The following is a 22,042-nucleotide window of genomic DNA, read 5'->3' on the forward strand; positions in this document are numbered from 1 at the left end:
ATATGAGCTGGAGTAGGCTATTTAGCCCTTTGTTACTGCTCCACCACTCATGATGATCATGGCTGATCATCCAACTCTATAGCCTGTTTTTGCCTTTTCCCAACATTTTTTGATGCCTTTAGGCCCAAGTGCTATATCCAACTCCTTCCTGAAATCATACAATGTTTTGGCCTCAACTTCCTGTGGTGACAAATTCCACAGGCTTACCACTTTCTGAGTGAAGAAATTTCTCCTCCTCTCAATCCTAAATGGTGTACCCTATATTTATACACTGTGACCCTTGGTCCTGCATTCTCTCACCATTGGGAAAATCTTTCCTGCATTCACCTTGTCTAATCCCTGTTAGAATTTTGTAGGTTTCTATGCAATCTCCCCTCATTCGTCTGAACCCAGTGAATATAATCTTAACCAACTCAATGTCTCCTCATTCATCATTCTTGCTATTTGAGGAATCAGTCTGGTAAATCTTCGCTGTACTCCCTGTATAATCAGAACATTCTTTCTCAGATAAGGAGAGCAAAACTGCACACACTATTCCAGGTGTGGTGTCATCAGTGGTCTGTATAATTGCAACAAAACACTCCTGTCATGTACTTCAATCCTCTTGCCTGCTGCACCTTAATTGACTGATGTATTACACAGGTCTTGTTGCACATTCCCCTCTCTCAGCTTATGACCATTCAGATAATAGTTGCCTTCCTGTTTTTTGTTACCAAAATGGATACCCTCACATTTATCCACATCATACTGCATTTGCCTGTCCTTTCAGCTTGCCCAAAACACCGCTGAAGCATCTCTGCATCCTCCGCGCACCTCCCTCTCCCACTCAGCTTTTTGTCATCTGCCACTTTGGAGATATTTCATTTAGTTCCTTCATTTAACTGATTGTTGTATATTGTGAGTAGTTGGGATTCTAGCACTGATCCTTCTGATACCCCACTAGAGACTACCTCCCATTCGAAAAAAGACTTGTCTATTCCTAGACAAAAACAACAATTGTTCGAAAAATGTAGGTGGTCTCCAGCATCTGTGGAGAGACAGCAGCGATTCCAAATCCATTTCTTACTTTCTGCTCAATAAGTACATAACTCATGTCCACATCATTACATCAGTTATCCACTGACCATAAAATTTGGATTCAGGAAATATCACCCTGAGATCTCATTTTTACAGCTGCACTGAGTAAGTAGCACTTGTGGCTTTTAAACCTCTATTTTCAGCTGTACAGGACTATTCATGGCACACAGATTCTTCTGAGACCCCACAGCTTCCAGTACTTGACATATTGCTGCTTGCTAACTCCAAAAACTCTGCCTGAATTCGAACAGCACAGAGATAATCCAACAGCTCTTGGGAATCCTTATTGAATTCCCTGCACAGAATCTGTGTGTAGTTCAGCTATCTTCCCAGAGGTACAGAATGAAAGCACCAGACAGGGAGTCTTCTCTCTCGCTCCCTGACGTATTCACAAACTGCCAGACTTCATCTGTCTCCTTTGAAGAGAAGTTCAATGACCTTTAACTGGCCTAAGTGACCTGTCGAAAACTTTGCAATTAATCCTACATCTATTTCTAAGCAGAATTGAGTGTAATTAATATTTTGAAGCAGCCAAAAGTAATAACCTGGAATGAAATGTGCCTTGAACATTTATATTCTCACAGAATGCTGTCTTCTGTAACACAAAGAAATGCTTACAAAAAAAGGGAAATCATTAGAGTCTGATAAAAATGTTCTTAAGTTTCTAAACTGCACAATTAAGCAACTATCCTCTGCTACCTTATTAATTCATTCTGAAGTCAGATAATGAAGTAAGACACCAGGCACTAATATTTTTTACTTAATGTCAGATTTATTTACGCAATGCAACATCACAAATATCCAATGTCTCTCTATGACCCAGTTTCCTATTGGTCTCTCTTTATAATGTGTTCAAGGTAGTTAATCAAACTATGCATCTTAACATTAATAATAATTAACATGTTATTATAATCTGCAGATTTTTGATGCTGAATCATTAGTTTTTGAGGAAGAGGTGACTCTCATTTTAGTTTCAACATGGCATTTTGCATGGTGCAGAGCTTGGAGATCACATATCACACCATTCAATTATATCATTATAATGTGCCTACTCAGTGTGTTGTTTCCCCAGCAGTTGTCCAGCTTTGTGCCATGTCTATAATGTGTGGTGAGTAAAGATAAAAGACAGCTCCATCCGACGTATAACCTAACTCACTTTTATTTCCTAACCAGAATTAAATTGTAGTGATACAACACATTTGCATCCCTGTATGAGAATCATTTATGCAAATCCTTGCCAGGAGGTCTATCATATTAAATATGATAGGGGTTCAAATCATGAGATTTGATAATGAACATGAATAACTCAATGTTGCAATGAACCATTCAGCTGCCAAGTAATTAGGGAGCCGCAACGCATTATCTTTCTGCCAACTACAGTCAGAACCCACTACCAGAGATATATTTCCCTCCCCACCCCATGTGCATTCCGTAGAGACCATTTCCTCCGTGACTTCCTTGTTAGGTCCTCGCCTCCACCAACCCACCCTCCACTTCCGGCACCTTCCATTTCCTCTGCAAGAGGTTAAAACTTGCACCCACACCTCCCCCCTCACCTCTTTCCAAGACCCCACAGGTTCTTTCCACATCCAGCAGAGATTTCCCTGCAAATCCAAACACCACTTCAACACCCCCCTCTCACTTGCCAAGGACATGCAGGTCCTGGCCTCCTCCACCGCCAAATCCAGGCCACCTAACGACTAGGGGAAGAGCGCCTTACGTTCCACCTTGCGATCCTCCAACCATTTCACCTATTTCCTTGTCTCCCCTCCCCCCACCTCATCCCAAATCCAACCCTCGAACTCAGCACCGCTCTCTTGAACTGTCCTGCTTGTCCATCTTCCTTCCTACCTATCCCTTCCAACCTATCACCCCCTCCACCCACATCTACCTATTGCCTTCCCAGCTACCCCTCCACCCCACCCCATCCTCCTATTTATATCTCAGCCCCCTTCCACATCCCTACATTCCTGATGAAGGGCGAATGCTGCCTCGGATGCTGCCTAACCAACTGTGCTTTTCCAGTGCCACACTGTTTGACTCCATTGTGCCAGAGTTTTACTGACTGAGAAAATGTATATTTGAGGATCAAGATCCTAAACCCAAGATTAAGCAGCATGGTGGCTCAGTGGTTAGCGCTGCTGCCTCACAGCACCAGGGACCCAGTTTCGATTCCTGCCTCTGGTGACTGTGCAGTTTGCACATTCGCCTGTGTCTGCATGGGTTTCCCCCCACAATCCAAAGTTGTGCAGGTCAGATGAATTGGCCACGTTAAATTGCCCATGGTGTTGGGTGCATTAGTCAGAGGGAAATGGCCCTGGGTGGGTTACTCTTTAGAGGGTCGGTGTGGACTGGTTTGGCCGAAGGTCGTGTTTCCATACTGTAGGGAATCAAATCATTAAGTACTGATCCCTGCACTGCTATATATGTTTGGAGACTTGGACAACTTTATCAGGCACATCAAATCACTGGAGTATTATTATGAGTGGTTACTTCACAAGATCCTCCAAATCCCAGACAAGAAAATTGATCCAGTCAACAGCATTGTCTCCCAAATCGAATTGTGTAACATTGAGGCACAAATCACGTAAAACCAGTCCAAGTGTAAGGGTCGTGTAGTTCAGTTCCTGATAACAGAATCTCTAAATGACTGCTCTGTTTGGAAAATAGTCAGTCCAGGAGACACTGAAGAGGACAGTAGAAAGTATTTAGCAATATCCTAAAAACATTCTTGAAGATGTGAAACATCCCTGCCATGGCCTTTGATAGGTCAATTCAGAGAAGGCTGATGTGGAAAGGTCCAAACGCATTGAGAGATGTTGGGAACATGCAGAGGGGCAGATGCGGTACTGGGGGAGTACACAAACTGTAGAGATTGTAACAAGGTCAGCCAGGTGGATATCATAGAATATGAATTCTCTGATTGGGGCTGTTATTCTGGTCCAATCAGGGAGCCCGACCTGGTAGAAATAAACAGGAGTGGGCAGGCAGTCGGCCCTAACGACCCCCTCCAGCGGGCCGTGGAGGGGGTCGTTAGGGCCGACTGCCTGCCCCTCTTCCGTGGTTACGTTAGGGCCTGGGTGTCCTTGGAGAAGGAGCACGCGGTGTCCACCAACACCCTGGAGTTGTTCAGGGAGAGGTGGGCGCCGCAGGGAGTGGAGTGCATCATTTCTCCCTCCAACTCTATTTTGATTTAGTCCCTACCCTCCCCTTCAGTGTTTTGATCACACAGCACTGCCCTCTGATGTAAAGGGCAGTGCTTGTCACTGGCCACCCGGGTGTTTTCCATAAAAAAAAAAGACAAAAAAAGAAACAAAAAAGAAAATAAACAGGAGTACCTCACTGTGTCTCACACCTGCACACACACACACACCATGGGTGCTGGGGATAAAATAAGCACTACCGCACTTAGGTGGTAGTGTGGGGGTTAAAATTAAAAAAGAAAAGAAGAGAAAAAGAAAAAAAATATATAAAAATAAAAAAAAAATAAACAGGAGTGGGCAGGCAGTCGGCCCTAACGACCCCCTCCAGCGGGCCGTGGAGGGGGTCATTAGGGCCGACTGCCTGCCCCTCTTCCGTGGTTACGTTAGGGCCTGGGTGTCCTTGGAGAAGGAGCACGCGGTGTCCACCAACACCCTGGAGTTGTTCAGGGAGAGGTGGGCGCCGCAGGGAGTGGAGTGCATCATTTCTCCCTCCAACTCTATTTTGATTTAGTCCCTACCCTCCCCTTCACTGGTTTGATCACACAGCACGGCCCTTTGATGTGAAGGGCAGTGCTTGTCACTGGCCACCCGGGTGTTTTCCTATCTTCCTGGTGGTGGAAATTGAATAAAGATTCGTGCACTTTGTGTCTTTCACTGTGTCTCACACCTGCACACACACACCATGGGTACTGGGGATAAAATAAGCACTACCGCACTTAGGTGGTAGTGTGGGGGTTAAAGGGGGAAAAAAAAAAGAAAAAAAATAAAGAAAAAAAAAATTAAAAAAAGGGAAGTGTCACTGCCCAAAAAAAAAAGAAAAAAAAAAATTAAACAGGAGTGGGCAGGCAGTCGGTCCTAACGACCCACTCCAGCGGGCCGTGGAGGGGGTCGTTAGGGCCGACTGCCTGCCCCTCTTCCGTGGTTACGTTAGGGCCTGGGTGTCCTTGGAGAAGAAGCACGCGGTGTCCACCAACACCCTGGAGTTGTTCAGGGAGAGGTGGGCGCCGCAGGGAGTGGAGTGCATTATTTCTCCCTCCAATTCTATTTTGATTTAGCCCCTACCCTCCCCTTCACTGTTTTGATCACACAGCACTGCCCTTTGATGTGAAGGGCAGTGCTTGTCACTGGCCACCCGGGTGTTTTCCTATCTTCTTGGTGGTGGAAATTGAATAAAGATTGGTGCACTTTGTGTCTTTCACTGTGTCTCACACCTGCACACACACACCATGGGTGCTGGGGATAAAATAAGCACTACCGCACTTAGGTGGTAGTGTGGGGGTTAAATTTAAATAAAAGAAAAAAAGAAAAAAAATAAAATAAACAGGAGTGGGCAGGCAGTCGGCCCTAACGACCCCCTCCAGCGGGCCGTGGAGGGGGTCGTTAGGGCCGACTGCCTGCCCCTCTTCCGTGGTTACGTTAGGGCCTGGGTGTCCTTGGAGAAGGAGCACGCGGTGTCCACCAACACCCTGGAGTTGTTCAGGGAGAGGTGGGTGCCGCAGGGAGTGGAGTGCATCATTTCTCCCTCCAACTCCATTTGATTTAGTCCCTACCCTCCCCTTCACTGTTTTTGATCACACAGCACTGTCCCTTGATGTGAAGGGCAGTGCTTGTCACTGGCCACCCGGGTGTTTTCCTATCTTCTTGGTGGTGGAAATTGAATAAAGATTCGTGCACTTTGTTTCTTCCACTGTGTCTCACACCTGCACAAAAAAAAAGATAAATGGGACATTAGAGGTGGGCGCCGCAGGGAAAAAAAATTAAAAAAAAATTAGCAGGAGTGTGCAGGCAGTCGGCCCTAACGACCCCCTCCAGCGGGCCGTGGAGGGGGTCGTTAGGGCCGACTGCCTGCCCCTCTTCCGCGGTTACGTTAGTGCCTGGGTGTCCTTGGAGAAGGAGCACGCGGTGTCCACCAACACCCTGGAGTTGTTCAGGGAGAGGTGGGTGCCGCAGGGAGTGGAGTGCATCATTTCTCCCTCCAACTCCATTTTGATTTAGTCCCTACCATCCCCTTCACTGTTTTGATCACACAGCACTGCCCTTTGATGTGAAGGACAGTGTTTATCACTGGCCACCCGGGTGTTTTCCTATCTTCCTGGTGGTGGAATTTGAATTAAGATTCGTGCAAAACAAAAGAGGCGTTTGAATAAAGATTCATGCACTTTGTGTCTCTCACTGTGTCTCACACCTGCACACACACACCATGGGTGCTGGGGGAAAAATAAGCACTATCACGGTTAGGCGGTATTGTGGGGGTTTTGGAAAAAAAGGAAATAAACAGGAGGGTCAGGGGTTCTGTCCACTCTGAGACGCTGGCCAAGAAAAAAAAATAAACAGGAGTGGGCAGGCAGTCGGCCCTAACGACCCCCTCCAGCGGGCCGTAGAGGGGGTCGTTAGGGCCGATTGCCTGCCACTCTTCAGTGGTTACATTAGGGCCTGGGTGTCCCTGGAGAAGGAGCACGCGGTGTCCACCAACACCCTGGAGTTGTTCAGGGAGAGGTGGGTGCCGCAGGGAGTGGAGTGCATCATTTCTCCCTCCAACTCCATTTTGATTTAGTCCCTACCCTCCCCTTCACTGTTTTTGATCACACAGCACTGTCCCTTGATGTGAAGGGCAGTGCTTGTCACTGGCCACCCGGGTGTTTTCCTATCTTCCTGGTGGTGGAAATTGAATAAAGATTCGTGCACTTTGTGTCTTCCACTGTGTCTCACACCTGCACAAAAAAAAAGATAAATGGGACATTAGAGGTGGGCGCCGCAGGGAAAAAAAAAATAAAAAAAAAATAAACAGGAGTGGGCAGGCAGTCGGCCCTAACGACCCCCTCCAGCGGTGTCCACCAACATCCTGGAGTTGTTCAGGGAGAGGTGGGTGCCGCAGGGAGTGGAGTGCATCATTTCTCCCTCCAACTCCATTTTGATTTAGTCCCTACCCTCCCCTTCACTGTTTTGATCACACAACACTGCCCTTTGATGTGAAGGACAGTGTTTATCACTGGCCACCCGGGTGTTTTCCTATCTTCCTGGTGGTGGAATTTGAATTAAGATTCGTGCAAAAAAAAAAGAGGCGTTTGAATAAAGATTCATGCACTTTGTGTCTCTCACTGTGTCTCACACCTGCACACACACACCATGGGTGCTGGGGGAAAAATAAGCACTATCACGGTTAGGCGGTAGTGTGGGGGTTTTGGAAAAAAAGGAAATAAACAGGAGGGTCAGGGGTTCTGTCCACTCTGAGACGCTGGCCAAGAAAAAAAAATAAACAGGAATGGGCAGGTAGTCGGCCCTAACGACCCCCTCCAGCGGGCCGTAGAGGGGGTCGTTAGGGCCGATTGCCTGCCACTCTTCAGTGGTTACATTAGGGCCTGGGTGTCCTTGGAGAAGGAGCACGCGGTGTCCACCAACACCCTGGAGTTGTTCAGGGAGAGGTGGGCGCCGCAGGGAGTGGAGTGCATCATTTCTCCCTCCAACTCTATTTTGATTTATTCCCTACCCTCCCCTTCACTGTTTTGATCACACAGCACTGCCCTTTGATGTGAAGGGCAGTGTTTGTCACTGGCCACCCGGGTGTTTTCCTATCTTCCTGGTGGTAGAAATTGAACAAAGATTCGTGCACTTTGTGTCTTTCACTGTGTCTCACACCTGCACACACACACACCATGGGTGCTGGGGAAAAAATAAGCACTACTGCTCTTAGGTGGTAGTGTGGGGGTTAAATTTTAAAAAAAATAAAGAAATAAAAAATAAATAAACAGAAGAGTGTATTTCCTACAAAAAAAAATAAAGAAAAAAGAAAATAAAAAGGAGAGTTGTCACTGGCCACCCGAGTGTTTTCCTATCTTCCTGGTGGTGGAAATTGAATAAAGATTCGTGCACTTTGTGTAAGAAGAAGAAAAAGAGAAAGAAAAATTAAATAAACAGGAGTGGGCAGGCAGTCGGCCCTAACGTCCCCCTCCAGCGGGCCGTGGAGGGGGTCGTTAGGGCCGAGTGCCTGCCCCTCTTCAGTGGTTACGTTAGGGCCCGGGTGTCCTTGGAGAATGAGCACGCGGTGTCCACCAACACCCTGGAGTTGTTCAGGGAGAGGTAGGCGCCGCAGGGAGTGGAGTGCATTATTTTTCCCTCCAACTCTATTTTGATTTAGTCCCTACCCTCCACTTCACTTTTTTTTTCATCACACAGCACTGCCCTTTGATGTGAAGGGCAGTGTTTGTCACTGGCCACTCGGGTGTGCAAGGACTCTCCTCCTTGAAGGGGACTGTCCCTGAATTAGCTGCCCTGCATCGAGAGAGAGAGAGGAAGGAAAGAAGAAGAAGAGGAGGAGGCAGAAGGAGGTGAGAGATTTCAAGTCTGGGGCCTACTTTTGGAGCTGCAACCTGGGCCTCACCCAGCTCAAGGCAGTGTTGCTGCTGACCTGGGCCCACTCCCACTGCTGGTCTCTGGGACCCCGCCCGGACCTGCCTCAGCTGTTGCTGCTTGGGGCCTACCTCACTGCTGCTGCCTGGGACTTGCCTTGGGGCCCCTCCCAGGACCTCCACCACTGCTGCTGTTATTACAGGCCCACCTCCACTGCTGCTGCCTGGGACTCAATTTTGGGGCTGCCTGGGACTTGCCTTGGGGACCCTCCCCAACAGGTCTGCCCCCCACCGCTGCTGCAACCAAGGGCCTGCCTAGGACTTGCCAGAGGCCTGCCTCCACTGTACAAACACTATTTAGCTTCACGTAATTAAAGGAGCCGCTGACAATCTCACTCTCTCATACAAACAAAACTCCTTTTGATTAGTATAATAATGAATCTGAACAAATTATCTTCATCTTTGGTAGTACAGAACTTAAATCTTGCTGAAAGGAGACTTTAAGTTGAAGCTTTTCCTTTTGCAGTTATCAGAATGAGGATGTAAGTAATAGACCTGAAGAAACGGAATTACATGGAGTGAGAAGAGGTGTGTTGGCTGTGCATTCTAACAACTGGTGGGCCCTATCAAGTAATATCTTCTGTTGACCATTCACAGCTGGCAGCTCAAGTAGCTCATGCTTGTAAACCTTAAATATATAAGTACCATTTAGATGTGATCCTGTTATCATAAATCATTTATTTAATAATCTGGATTGTGCTAACAGTTACACCGGAAAACCATTTTAGATAATCATCTAGGAGAAAGTGAGGACTGCAGATGCTGGAGATCAGAGCTGAAAATGTGTTGCTGGAAAAGCGCAGCAGGTCAGGCAGCATCGAAGGAGCAGGAGAATCGACGTTTCAGGCATAAGCCCTTCTTCAGGAATGAGGAAAGTGTGTACAGCAAGCTAAGAAACATCAATTCTCCTGCTCCTTCGATGCTGCCTGACCTGCTGCGCTTTTCCAGCAACACATTTTCAGCATTTTAGATAATCAGCCAGGATCACAGTGTGATACATTTGCACGAGCTTGAAGCTTGCATATGTAAGTACTCGGAACCCTTTTTTCATGTGGGCAAATGTAATTAGTGCATACACTACACCTTTGGAAAAAAAGAATGTGCATGGAGACAGCCAATAGCAACAGTCTCTGACTAATCAGAATCCATCTGCCTGATTGGAGAAGAAAAATTGACAGTTAACTGTCCTTGTTGCATTTCCATGCCAATAATGACCCAACCAACTCCTCAGTGGTATCTTTTTATTTCAGATTTGTTTCTGCATTATTGTTCTGAGTGTAAAATGAAAAGCTTCAAACTCTCGTCTCCATTTAGCAATAAGTTGAAGAGTGTGAAGCTGGAAAAACACAGCTGATCAGGCAATATCTTAATCCGCTTTCTTGGACATTTCCAGAACTTGATCATTTCCAGGGTCTTGGTGCTTTGAGTAGATATTGGCAAAATAATACTGTACTTATAATCATACCCAAAGCACTGATCTTTTTTTCATGGAAAACTCTTGGATTAATTCAAGTATTATTGGTGCTTAAATTTTGTTTTCTGTAATAGCTAGATCCAGTAAAGCTGTAGATGTTATCATACATCTCTGGAGTAGTTGGAACTTGAACCCACGCCTCCTTGCTCAGAGATATGGACACTACCAGTCTAGAACAAGATCCCACTAAATGAAACCAAACATTCCACACTAAAGAAAATACCAAAAGCATCTGAACAAGAAGATTCTAGCATAGTTAAGCCAGGGGTTGAAAGATAATTGGGATAGGTGGGAATGTGGATTTGAGCTTTCAATCAGATTAGCCATAGTCACATTAAATGGTGTGGAGCAGGCTCAAGGGGCTGAGTGACCAACCCCTGATTCAAATACTCATAAGAGTAGCATAGAAGCCAGTTTCAGAGGGAGACACACCAGCATTAACCTCTCAACCAGCCACTATAGTTTCTTCCTATTGATAACTATAGGAATGTTGTAAATCCCCTATTAATATTTGTGATATGCATGCAATTAATCCATATGTGGTGTGCTACATTATTATACAACTTTCAAATCTAATGTGGAACAATAAACGATTAGTATTTTTTTCTGGGAGGATAATATCAGTTTATACAGAAAAATGTGCTTATGACTGAAAATAATATTTACTGATGTGAGTAACCAGCTGGTTTCTGGTAGTTTCCTGGGCAACATAGGTATTAATAGCACATTATCTGACTGAAAGACAAATTGGATTCCAGATGGTAAAAAAAGACTTCCATATTGTGGATTTTTATCTGTATTACAGAGACCACAAACTGTGAAAACATTCCAAATGTTGGTGGTGTGGTTTGGAAGTAACTTCTGGCTTCACCTTTGGCATTTAAAAATATACATTTGAACTAGGAACAGGAGTAGATCATTTAGCTATTTTAGTATGATCATGATTGATCTAATTGTAATCTCAAATCTAATGTGGAACAATAAACGATTAGTATTTTTGTGTTTAAATCAAGTTGCCTCCTCAGAATCTTGTGTTTAAATCAAGTTTAAATCAAGTTGCTTCCTACTTTTCTAAACTCATGCAGCCACAAACCTAGCCTGTCCTGGCCAGGATAAGTTAGGAATTCTATCTCCATGATAGTATTGATTAGCTCTGGCATTTCCAGGATGATTGTTCTCACTGGTATGAGGTGAAGTGAAGATTCTCTCAAAAATGGATCAGTAACTGTACTTTCAAGTTGAAATTGAGTTTTAAACTTTACTTGGTCTACCTTTAATTCAACAAACCAATCCAATTGATGGATTCTTGAACAATGGTGTAAACCCTAATTCGGGTATTAATGTTTGTTCACAAATCTCATTGAAATCAAGCTGTATATGCAGTTTAATTTATACATTATCTTCTGCTTTAATAGTTGCTTTCCCAGGTAGCTATACAATGGGGGTCAGTTAGTTTAATTTGCTGGATGACTGGTTTGCAATTCAGTGAGGTATGGTGACCTCCGGTTAAATCACCATCAGTCCTCCTTCTCTCTGATGAGGGAATTGCCCTATCATCTGGTAAGGCTGTGGTTACTTTACCTTTAGTTATAAAATAGTGAGAGCTTAGATGGAATGGAGCAGTGTGATAACCAAGAGTTGGAGTTTATCAAAGCATTTAAAATTTTAAAGGTCTTGGATAGCACTTTCCTGGTGTAATGTGAATCATGTCCGTTTGCTAAACATCAAATTTGTTTCATTGAAAATAGGAATTTGTGTTCTATTGCCTGTTTATGCTTTATGCCATTTGATTGAGAAGTTCATTTGCTTCTGCTTAGAATTCCTGCGATTAAATTTCAAGTAGTCTGATTATGAAAACTAGAGATTAATGACTGATCTTTGGGAAGTCTATGCAGTTATTCGTTTAACAATAAGTTTGGTAAATATGTTCAAAGAAATAGTGGTACTGTATTTCACTATTGATATTAAGTGTTTTCTAGACAAGTTTAGGTAATTACAAATGGAATCAAAATATTGATGCAAATTGATTTAACATTGATGATGATAGTGACATCCATATCTTCACAGCTATTGAAGAGGCTCAGCAACAGCTGCAGCCATTCTGTGAACTTTCTGAGGACAAATGTCAGCAATTATTTAAATATTACTGTGAGTTCTTGTACCACGAAGACGTGATTACCCTTCTTGAAAATGTTGTAAGTATAATATTTTGGGTGACTGGCATCCTTATCTGCAGTGAAATACAGTAATCATTTTACATAGTTTGAAGTAGTGGAACATGACCCAGAAGCATATCTAAGAAATAACTAACACTAACAATTGTTTGTCCATGATGGAAGTAAATTTTGTTTTGTTTTTGTTCATGTATTGGTCTTGCAAATTAGATGATCCCCTCTTTTCATTTCCATACAACGAGATGCAATGCCAGAGCTTTCCCAGCTGATACCAGTTTTGCAAGAGCTCCATGAGAAAGGGAACCCATGGATGCTTCCAATCTCTGATAACTCTGAGATGTTGCCAGGGGGCCAAGTTGATTGACAAATTGAGAGCAATGTGCTAAGGAGGCAAAACAAGAGAGGACTCCTGGTTGGCACAAGAGACCTGGGAAGGAATCACTTACCCCTGTTCCTTCTTTGACCAGCAGTCCACAGGATTAAACCTCCTGCTAACTTCTGGTTTCAGGGCTACCCTGTCCCAATAAATTGGAGTAGGGGTGGCATGGCACGTTAATCTACTTGCCTGCTTACCCCCATGAGTGGCTCAACTTTCTTTTGGATTTTTCTATCCTAGTGAACTGTGGTTACTCAATCCTAAAATATATTTCAGGTAAAAGTGGATTAAGTATTAATGGAAGTTTCAGAATATGGGATGGTGCAGGAATTTGGAATTCAGGTACAAGATCAGCCATAATTGGTTATTGGTGCAGAATGGCCTATTCAAAACTCTTTTTTTTTATGTTGTTGGGATTTGAAAGGAGCTAAACTTCCTCCCATACTTGCTGGAACTTTTCCATCATTTCTATTTAAGTGCTTACTGCCTGAGAATTTTTTTAAATTATATAGATGAATATTCATTGAATTGTACTCCTTGAAGATTTTGGTAAAGCATGGTACCCATTTGACTGTGTTGTAGTCAAAAATACAGGGCTGAAGTTTCCTTTGAACATCGGGACCTGTTAACGCATCCCAGCTTAGACTATGTCTGGGTCTTTCCTGCCTGCGTGATGTTGGAGGCCCCTGGTAAGGCCTGTCCCACTCGGGACTTTGTGCGGGCCGTGCAGGCTGGAGTTTCGATTGGAGGACCAGAGACTGTGGGTGAGTGGCTATGTCACTGCATGAGATAGATGGATGATATTGATGAGGCATGGAACATCAAAGGTACTACAAGATGTAAATGGTCTCTGATTTCTAATATGCTTAAAATAAACAGTGAATATGGCTGGCAGGCCACTGTTGCAGAAATTAAGTATGTCTACAGGATGGCTGTGGTCTGTTAATTCAATGACTTGGGGAGTGCAATGGAATTAAAGAGACTATTTGAGGTCCTGACCTTTTTCAGGTTATCCTCCTCCTTGAAATTCTGCCTGTGGGAAATTTGTTTCTAAGGCAGGATTATGTTAGGCACTGGCATGGCCACATGCTTGCCTCCAAACCCATTTTCTGTCTCACTGGTAAACTGCAACCCGTAGTCACCACAGAAGGTTGGAAATGATAATGATTTTCAGATGTTGGATGTAACCTGAGTTAGGGGCAAGATTGGAGTATATTGGTTATTGGGTGAATCACATTGCAGAGAAATCTTCATTTGCAAGTGGAAGGTTAATGCTTAATCCACTTTTACCTGAAATATATTTTAGGATTGAGTAACCACAGCTCACTAAAATAGAAAAATCCAAAAGAATGATGAGCCATTCATGGGGGTGAGCAGGCAAGTGGATTAGCGTGCCGTGCCATGCCATTGGCTCCCTTCCACTCATAATTTGCACCCAATTGAAGGCCCATCCCATCCTTGCTCCAATTTATTGGGTGCCAAGACAGCCCTGAAACCAGAGCCTCGCACGAGGTTTATTCCTGTGGGCTGCTGGTCAGTCAAAGAAGGAGCAGGGGATAAGTGATTCCTTCCCATGTCTCTTGTGCCAACCAGTTTTGCCTCCTTAGCACATTCCTCTTTCTCGTGGAGCTCTTGCAAAACTGACATCAGCCATCAATCCTGTGTGACAACATCCCACTCCTCTTGAGGCTTTAGTGGCCTGCCTGAACTCTGTCAAATAACACAAGTGGCAGGAGATCACATTGACTGCAAACTAACCAAGAACCATAACTTATAACAGCAAATATCTGAAGTGTTTTTAACGTGTTTATTTCTGAAGAGTGGAGCAAGTGTGCATGTTTTACTGACCAGCGAGAACTGCATGAGCAATGCTCTGGGTTATAGAATATAATTGTTAGTCATTTTCTTCGATTTCGTAAAGTCTCCCCCTGAAAGTGCTGGATGTGAAGGCTTTGTAAAGGCAAATTCTAGTCTGCCCATTTGATACAATGCTAACCGTCATTTGGCCAGGTGAGATGGTATGAGAGTAAGCAACTTTCAAACAATGAAAGTGATTGTACCTATCACTGGTCAGAAAGTGCTTGGCTTTGTACCAGAATTTTTTTCTTTTTTGTTTGGTATTCTGTAGTTGGATAACCTTTCTTCAGAGGAACATCCAAATCTAATAGGACTGCAAGAGCTGGAGGCAACTGAGGCTCAAAATGTCAAGGATATGCTACACATTTTGGGTTATATTTGCCCAAATGAGGATGGCTCTTCAGAAAATAAAGATGCTGCAAGATCTGAGCTATTTACAGCTGCATTCTACCTTTTTAGTGCTTTGGATGGTAAGAAAGACATTTCATGCCTCAGAATATTTCTGAAATATTGACAAGTAAATAAAAACATGGTGGATATTTTTTGTAGATTATTGGTCTGTAATTGCTCTCGGTGTTCCCTGACTGGAAATTAGAAGAATTCCTGGAGAAACAATGTAATTTCCTTTTAACTGTTTCTCGTGGAGTTTGAGGGATTGGGTGAACTACAGATTTTACAGGCAAATAAATAACTTTGTAAATAACAATTCTCACTCAGTAAGTTATCATAATTTATCTATTGGCTTCTGTCAAAACTAGTCAATCGTTGGTCAAAGACTATAAGCTGCTGAACGTGGGATTGTGTTTAGACAGAATTAGTTTAAACTTTTGGCAGAAAATTCAAAGAATTACCTCAATTTTTAAAATTAAGTTATTTTTGTATGGTATAATTACTAAAGTGAAGCTTTTATTGATGGGAACAACATTTCCTTAAAATAATCTTCAATTTTGTCAAATTTACCAAGCTTTGTTATTGATTACAAAGCTACAGTTAAAACTGTATTTGGATTACTTTGTGTCTAACATGCCTCTATTTGTTTAGCTTTGTCTGAAGAAAGTCTTGCAGTTTTGGGTATTTGCTGCGAAATTCAAATTCTTCCAACATTGCTTTATTTGGTAAGTTCATGTAATAATCAACAGCTTACAGTGGACAGTCTAATGTTTTACAAGACTTTTCCCTCTGTTGTGGACTGGATGCGGTTATTAATTAGCTTGAGCATCATAAGACATTCAGTCACTCTTGCCTTGATGCCTCGATGTCCATTTGTTTCAGTGACATTATTTATTCATTTTCAACTGTCAAACGTTGAATTTCTTGAACTTTGACTTTCACAGCCCTATATCTGCTTGTACAGTTGTGTAATTCAGAGTGGAACAGCGGCATCTTCTTGATCTGAATCCTTCCTTTACCACAATGAAAGATTTAGTTAAAAGCAAAATCCTGCAGTTACTGGAAATTGGAGAAAGTCAGGTCGGGCAGCATTTGTGGAGTAAATAAGAGACCAAAGACTATTCTTCTTTGAAACTGAAGAAGAATCACTTTTGAACTCAAAATGTTAACTATTTGCTGAGCTATTTTCACGGTTTTTCTCAATCAGCATCTGTGCCAAAACTTATACACAGTGATTTGAAAGTGCTTTAGATCTTTCTTTCTCGTGCTCTCCTCCCTCTCTCACTCCCTTCCTCTCTCGCATTCAAAAGTACAGACTGGTATCCTAAATGGGAATAATTATAATTTTTGCAGATACATTTCTGAGAGTTATCCCTATCTAGTCATTCAGTCAAAATTGAATGTAATCAAAATTGTAGGACATTGAGTTTACAAATGGATATGACTTAGTAATTATCTGGAAAAACTTATGATCTTGTCAAGTAACCTGTACCCTGGTCCAGACTAGGTAGAAAGGTTGGTCACTCAACAGCGTGCTGTTCTTTCACTCCTCTTCTCAGTGCCCAAGTCCTCTGAAACCACCAAGAGTGTTTACTGGAGTCCTCGTTGAGAGTGATTTTCCACTTCTTACTGTACTGAGCTCTCTCAATGTCTCTTATTTTGTATCCCTTCTTCCCCAAGGATAAATATTTTGTTGATAGTTAGTGTCTGATAAATGTTCATTTCAAAACACCTTGTAAAGCATCAACTTTTTAATTTCAATCTTGGGTTGAAATTCCCCACCTGGTAGTATCATTTGCCTTTGTTAACTTGTTGAGCTTTGATCAGGGCCAAACTCTGCGTGCAATCATTCTTACTTCACCTTTACCCTTGCATATCTCAAGCTTTCTCTCTGCTAGCAACTGTCCACTTTTGCTACTAGATTTAATTCTCAGAAGTTTGGTTATTTGTATTGATTCCACCATCAAATCTTTATGTCTAAGCAGTTATTTTTGGGACTTGTTAACAAGTTATTCACAATATTCATTTCCTGTTTTTATTCTTTATCAGCTGTTGAACCGTGGTGTTATTTGATGAAACAGCATTTATTCTGATGCACACTGAACTTTTGTAATTCTGCAGGCATCCTGACTGAGGGCTTATGCTCAAAACGTCAATTCTCCTGCTCCTTGGATGCTGCCTGACTGGCTGTGCTTTTCCAGCACCACACTCTTCAACCCTGATCTCCAGCATCTGCAGTCCTCGCTTTCTCCTAGGCTAGCACATCTTTGTAGAACTGCTGTTTGTTTTGGATATTGGAGTTACACTCTGACCTCCTCTGTCCATTAGCTTCTTCCAAGGCTAGGCACCATTATCCCATCCAAGCATTGTCATTCCAATAGTTTTGTTTTGAGGGTATTAAAGCTTGAGTTAATTTCTAATATATCTTTATTACTTGACTATTCTAATTTACATTTGGTTGGCTTTTGTCATTCTGTAAACTTGACCTTATCCAACCTTTCACCCATGTTCACTGATCTGCAATGGCTCGTGGTCAAGCATTGGTTACATCCTTGACTTTGAAGTTCTCTGCTTGTTTTCTCTCTAGTCTTGCCATTCCATATTTCTATAATCTCCTCAAGCTCCACAAAACATATCTGTGCTCTCTGATTCTGATTGCCTAAGCATCTCTGATTTAAATTGCAGTGATTGGTAGCTGTGGCTGTGCCTTCAATTGCCTTGACCCTAGAGTTTTGAATGCCTTCACTAAATTTCTCAGCCTCCCTACATTTTCCCATCTGTTAAAACCACTGTTTAAAACCAACCTCTTTCACCAAAACTTTGGTCATGGGCCCCAATATCTATCTCCTTCGGTGGTTTACCGTTGCATTCTGGTTTGTAATATTCCAGTGAAGTAGATTGGGTTGTTATATTATATTAAGGTTGTTATATTATATTATTTATATATCATATAAATACAAATTATTGTTGAACCATTGAGAACTTGGCTTGGTATTTCCTTCAATGCCGCAATGCACATCTCTCTTCATTATTTTTTATTTATTTATTTTTCATTAATTGACCATTACTATCTGAAATGCTTTGTCCAGAGAGGTTAAAGGATTATAATTGTTGTGTTATGCAAATTGAGATGTAGAGGATCAGACTGCCAGTTGTGTTTTCAGTATGTCCCCTGGACAAAGGCACACAGGCTTATACCACTCTTTCATAGTCTATTTCCTGCTTTCAGATTAATAACATCCCTGACGATGGAATGCTTCCTGCTGATCATCCAGACCTGCTGCTCTTAAAAGAAGAGGATCATTTTTATGTAACTCAGCGACTATTTGCTTTATCAAATATCTGCCTGGAAAAGAAAGAATCATTCATCCATGTTGTGACTGGCAATCAACCTGGTATGCTTCCAGTGTGCCTTTGCATAGTTCTGCAGGGATTTGCCATTCTTAGTGGGATCAGAAGAGATGCGTAAACAGTCCAAATCTTCAGGCTTGAATGTGTTTCAAAGTCTGTTCTTTTTTATGACTTTTAATACTTCATTAGTTCAATATAGTTGTCTTGTAAAGATTTCTGGAATGTGATTAATATTTTGCAAAGGAACAAGATGGAAAACTTAATTGTGAATTCCAGTCAATGGAAAAATGAATCACAGAATTTCAGAATTATTACAGTGCAGAAGGAGGTCATTTGGCCCATCATGCTGGCACATGATGTACATCATGTTCCATTAGCTTATACAATATATTCCATCTTGCAGAAAATTACAATGTATGAAGTTTGTGGTGTCAAATTATAGATTGTCAGTGGAATTGTTCCCTTGGAGAGATTGAAAGTTGTCAGCAAAACATCAGTATTATCAGTTAGTTAGTTTAATTAAGCAAAACAAAATAGCCTTGATTGAATAAGACTAACATTATCGGGAAGAAGAAAAACATTTTAATCCTCATGACACTGTAGTTGAATTATGATAAGGAGTTGATAGTTTAGTGGTGTCAATATCCCCTGTGCTATTAGTTCCATATTCAAAATCTGGAACGCTGATCTATATCTTTCATTTCCAAGTTAAACTAGAATTAATAAGACCTTCAGCTGAAAACACTAATGGTTAATTACCAGAATAGTCCATGTTTGCATTTGCTGAGTATTGATATGAATTTCTGACTAATTTTAAAGGAGTATAATTCCACTAAGCCTAAACACTGTTCTATTGAAAAGTAATTTTATATTTCTGAAAGAAGAATATACTACAAATTTAACATTCAATAGTTTGAAAAACAAATAGTAATTTATACCAAATTTGTAGCGTTACAGATATTTGTAAACATGAAGTTTGTTTTTCAGTTTTTACATGTATTTTTTTGAAGTAGCTTTAATAATATTAGCATCTGACAAACAAATAATGATTGTTGAGGTCACTAACTTTGACATGTTAAAATTGAAGTACTGTATCATGATGCGACTAACCTGAGAACTAACTGCACAATTTAATAACCCATCGCACATGGAATCTACAGTTTGGAGGACAGTTCTTGATGTTTACTAAAGATGTATAGAATGCCCACTGAGTGGAAGTAGATATTTCAGCAAAAACGATCGAAAAATAATTTGTAACAGTATTTTTCTTCACTAATCATTCTGTGCTTGGTACTGCAACCTCTACATTTAGGCTGATTTATCTTGTAACAATAGTATTTTCAACAGTTTACACGTACATGTCTAAATGTGGAGACATTGCTTAAAATCAGACATATTTGATAGCTGTTGTCATTGATGCTTAATAAAATACTTACTGCTGTAGTGTATGTATTCCTTCTTTAAATAAATATAAATTTGGGTTCTTAAGAATATTGTGAATTTGAAAAAGATATTTTAAAATTTTTGCTACATGCCCACCTGATTCCTATTATATGGTCGCCTGATTTTTCCATACAGAGGAGACGTGTTGATCAACTTCGCAAATTGATTTTTGAATGGTCTGGTAATTCATATTACACAGGGTTACAACATGGAGACAGATTGCAGAACCGAATCAGTCTTCCTATCTCTGTATTTGCAACACAGTAAAATTAAAACCTTCAAAGACTCTCAAGATTGACAACCAATGATTTCCAACCAGCCTTTTTAAATAACCAGTCCCAGACTCTGCATAATCAATTGTAGATGCCTGTTTGTATCTTAAAGCAAGGACTGCAAATTTATTAACAATACAGTAAATTTAGCAGGTAAAATTAAACCACAAAGTAATCTAACTGGGCTATGCTTTACCCTAAAAAGCTTTTGCTTTTAGCTATGCAGGAGTTCCTCAGGGTAGTATCCTAGCCCAAACGATCTTCAGCTCTTTATCAATGACCTTCTCTCCATCGTAAGGTCAGGATTGGGGATGTTTTCCGATTGATTGATTGTGCAGTGTTCCACACCATTTGTGACTCCTCAAATACCGAAGCAGTCTATGTTCAAATACATGAAGATCTGGGACAGTATCCAAGCTTGGGAGGACAAGTGACAAGCAACATTCTCATTACTCAAATGCTGAATAATGACACGTCCCATAATAGACAATGTTAATGCCCTCCCTAATAACTCCCAGGATGTTGATAGTGGGGCTAATCATTAACAAACTCAACTGGACTTGCCATATAAACAACAGCTGCAAGGGCAGGTCAGAGGCTAGGAATACTCCATTAAGTAACTCATCTCCTGCTTTCCCAAAGCTTGCCCGCCAGTTGTAAGGCACAGATCAGGAAATATGATGAAATACTCCCCTATTTCCTGGATAGGTGTGGCTCCAATAACAATTACACTTGACACCATCCAGAACAAAACAGCCCCCTGATTGGTATCTTGTTCACAAGCATCCACTCTCTCCACACTGACACTCAGAGAAGGAACAGCTTGTACTACTGACAAGATGTATTCACCATAAAGATCCTGAGACTGCACATTCTAAACTCAAGATCACTTCCATCCAGAAGAATGAGAGCATAGGAACACCACGACCTGCAAGTTTCCCTCCAAGCCACTCACCATCCTGATTTGGAAATGTATTGCTGTGCCTTTAGTCAAAATCCTGGAAGGCTCTTTCTAAGGACATTGTGGGTCAACCCACAACAGCTCGAGAAGGCAGCTCACCACCACCTCCTTGAGGGCAACTGGGCTTGGACAATAAATGCTGAATCAGCCATTAATGCTCATATCCTACAAGAGAAATTAAAGAAAAGGGGTTACATGCTATATTAGACCTAGTATTGTGCAATGAGATAGGATTAATTAATGATCTCTCAGTGAATGCACCCCTAGATAGCAGTAACGATAATACAATTGCAAAATGCAATCAGTTTTACAGAAAGAGGGATTCCAAAACTGTTCTCTAAGTTTATAGTTATGGGTTAAGTGTGAAAGTGCTGAATTTGAGAAAGGCTAATTACAACGTTATTTGCAGGAACTAGAGAAATTAGGTTGGGTGTGGCTGTTTGAGGGTAAAACTACATCTGATATGGGAGTCTTTTAAAGGCCATCAGAGTTCAGGATCAACATGTTCCTGTCTTAATGAAAGATAAGGATGGCAATATTCTGGAACTCTGAGTGACCAGAGATCTTGAATGTTTAGTCAAAAAGAAAAAAGGAGGCAAGTTGAAGGTTTATTAAACTGAAATTAGACAAGACCCTTGAGGAATATAAAGGAAGTAGGAAAGAAGTTAAGCAAAGAGTGCTAAAAGGGGCTTGAAATGTCCTTGGCAAGTAGGATTAAGGAGAATCCCAAGGCATTTTATATGTACATTAGGAGCAAGAGGGTAGCTAGGGAAAGACTAGGTCCATCAAGGACAATGAAGGAATTTATGCATGGAAGCAGAGGAAGTAGATGAGGTCCTTAATAAAGCATTTGCATCAGGATTCACAAAGGAAGAGAATATTGATGGCAAGATTAGGAAGGGGGACATTGATATTGTGGGATATGTTGATATTAAAAAGGTAGAAGGTGTTGGGTATCTTGCAAAACATTAAGGTAGATAATTCCCCAGGGCCTGATTGGATCTATCCCAGGATACTGAGGCAAAGGAGTAGATTGCTTGAGATCTTCATATCTTCTT

At 41.8% G+C, this 22,042-nt stretch overlaps 1 protein-coding gene across 1 annotated transcript in view; it reads left to right on the top strand.

Moving 5' to 3' along the window:
* LOC148149877 (gasdermin-E-like) overlaps window positions 1-19,790 on the top strand; it is a 30,355-nt gene extending 10,565 nt beyond the window's left edge. The window contains exons 2-7 of the mRNA XM_087986884.1: window positions 1,997-2,070; window positions 9,153-9,214; window positions 12,228-12,355; window positions 14,839-15,037; window positions 15,609-15,682; window positions 18,187-19,790. Of these exons, the coding sequence (XP_087843010.1) occupies window positions 1,997-2,070; window positions 9,153-9,214; window positions 12,228-12,355; window positions 14,839-15,037; window positions 15,609-15,682; window positions 18,187-18,426 (777 nt within the window). The 3' untranslated portion in view covers window positions 18,427-19,790. The remainder of the gene's footprint in view (window positions 1-1,996; window positions 2,071-9,152; window positions 9,215-12,227; window positions 12,356-14,838; window positions 15,038-15,608; window positions 15,683-18,186) is intronic.
* Window positions 19,791-22,042: the final 2,252 nt, after the last annotated feature.

The sequence above is a fragment of the Chiloscyllium plagiosum genome, unplaced genomic scaffold (assembly GCF_037043375.1).
Source record: "Chiloscyllium plagiosum isolate Xiang-an unplaced genomic scaffold, Cpla_swu_hap1 HiC_scaffold_5, whole genome shotgun sequence".
In the NCBI taxonomy this organism is placed as follows: domain Eukaryota; kingdom Metazoa; phylum Chordata; class Chondrichthyes; order Orectolobiformes; family Hemiscylliidae; genus Chiloscyllium; species Chiloscyllium plagiosum.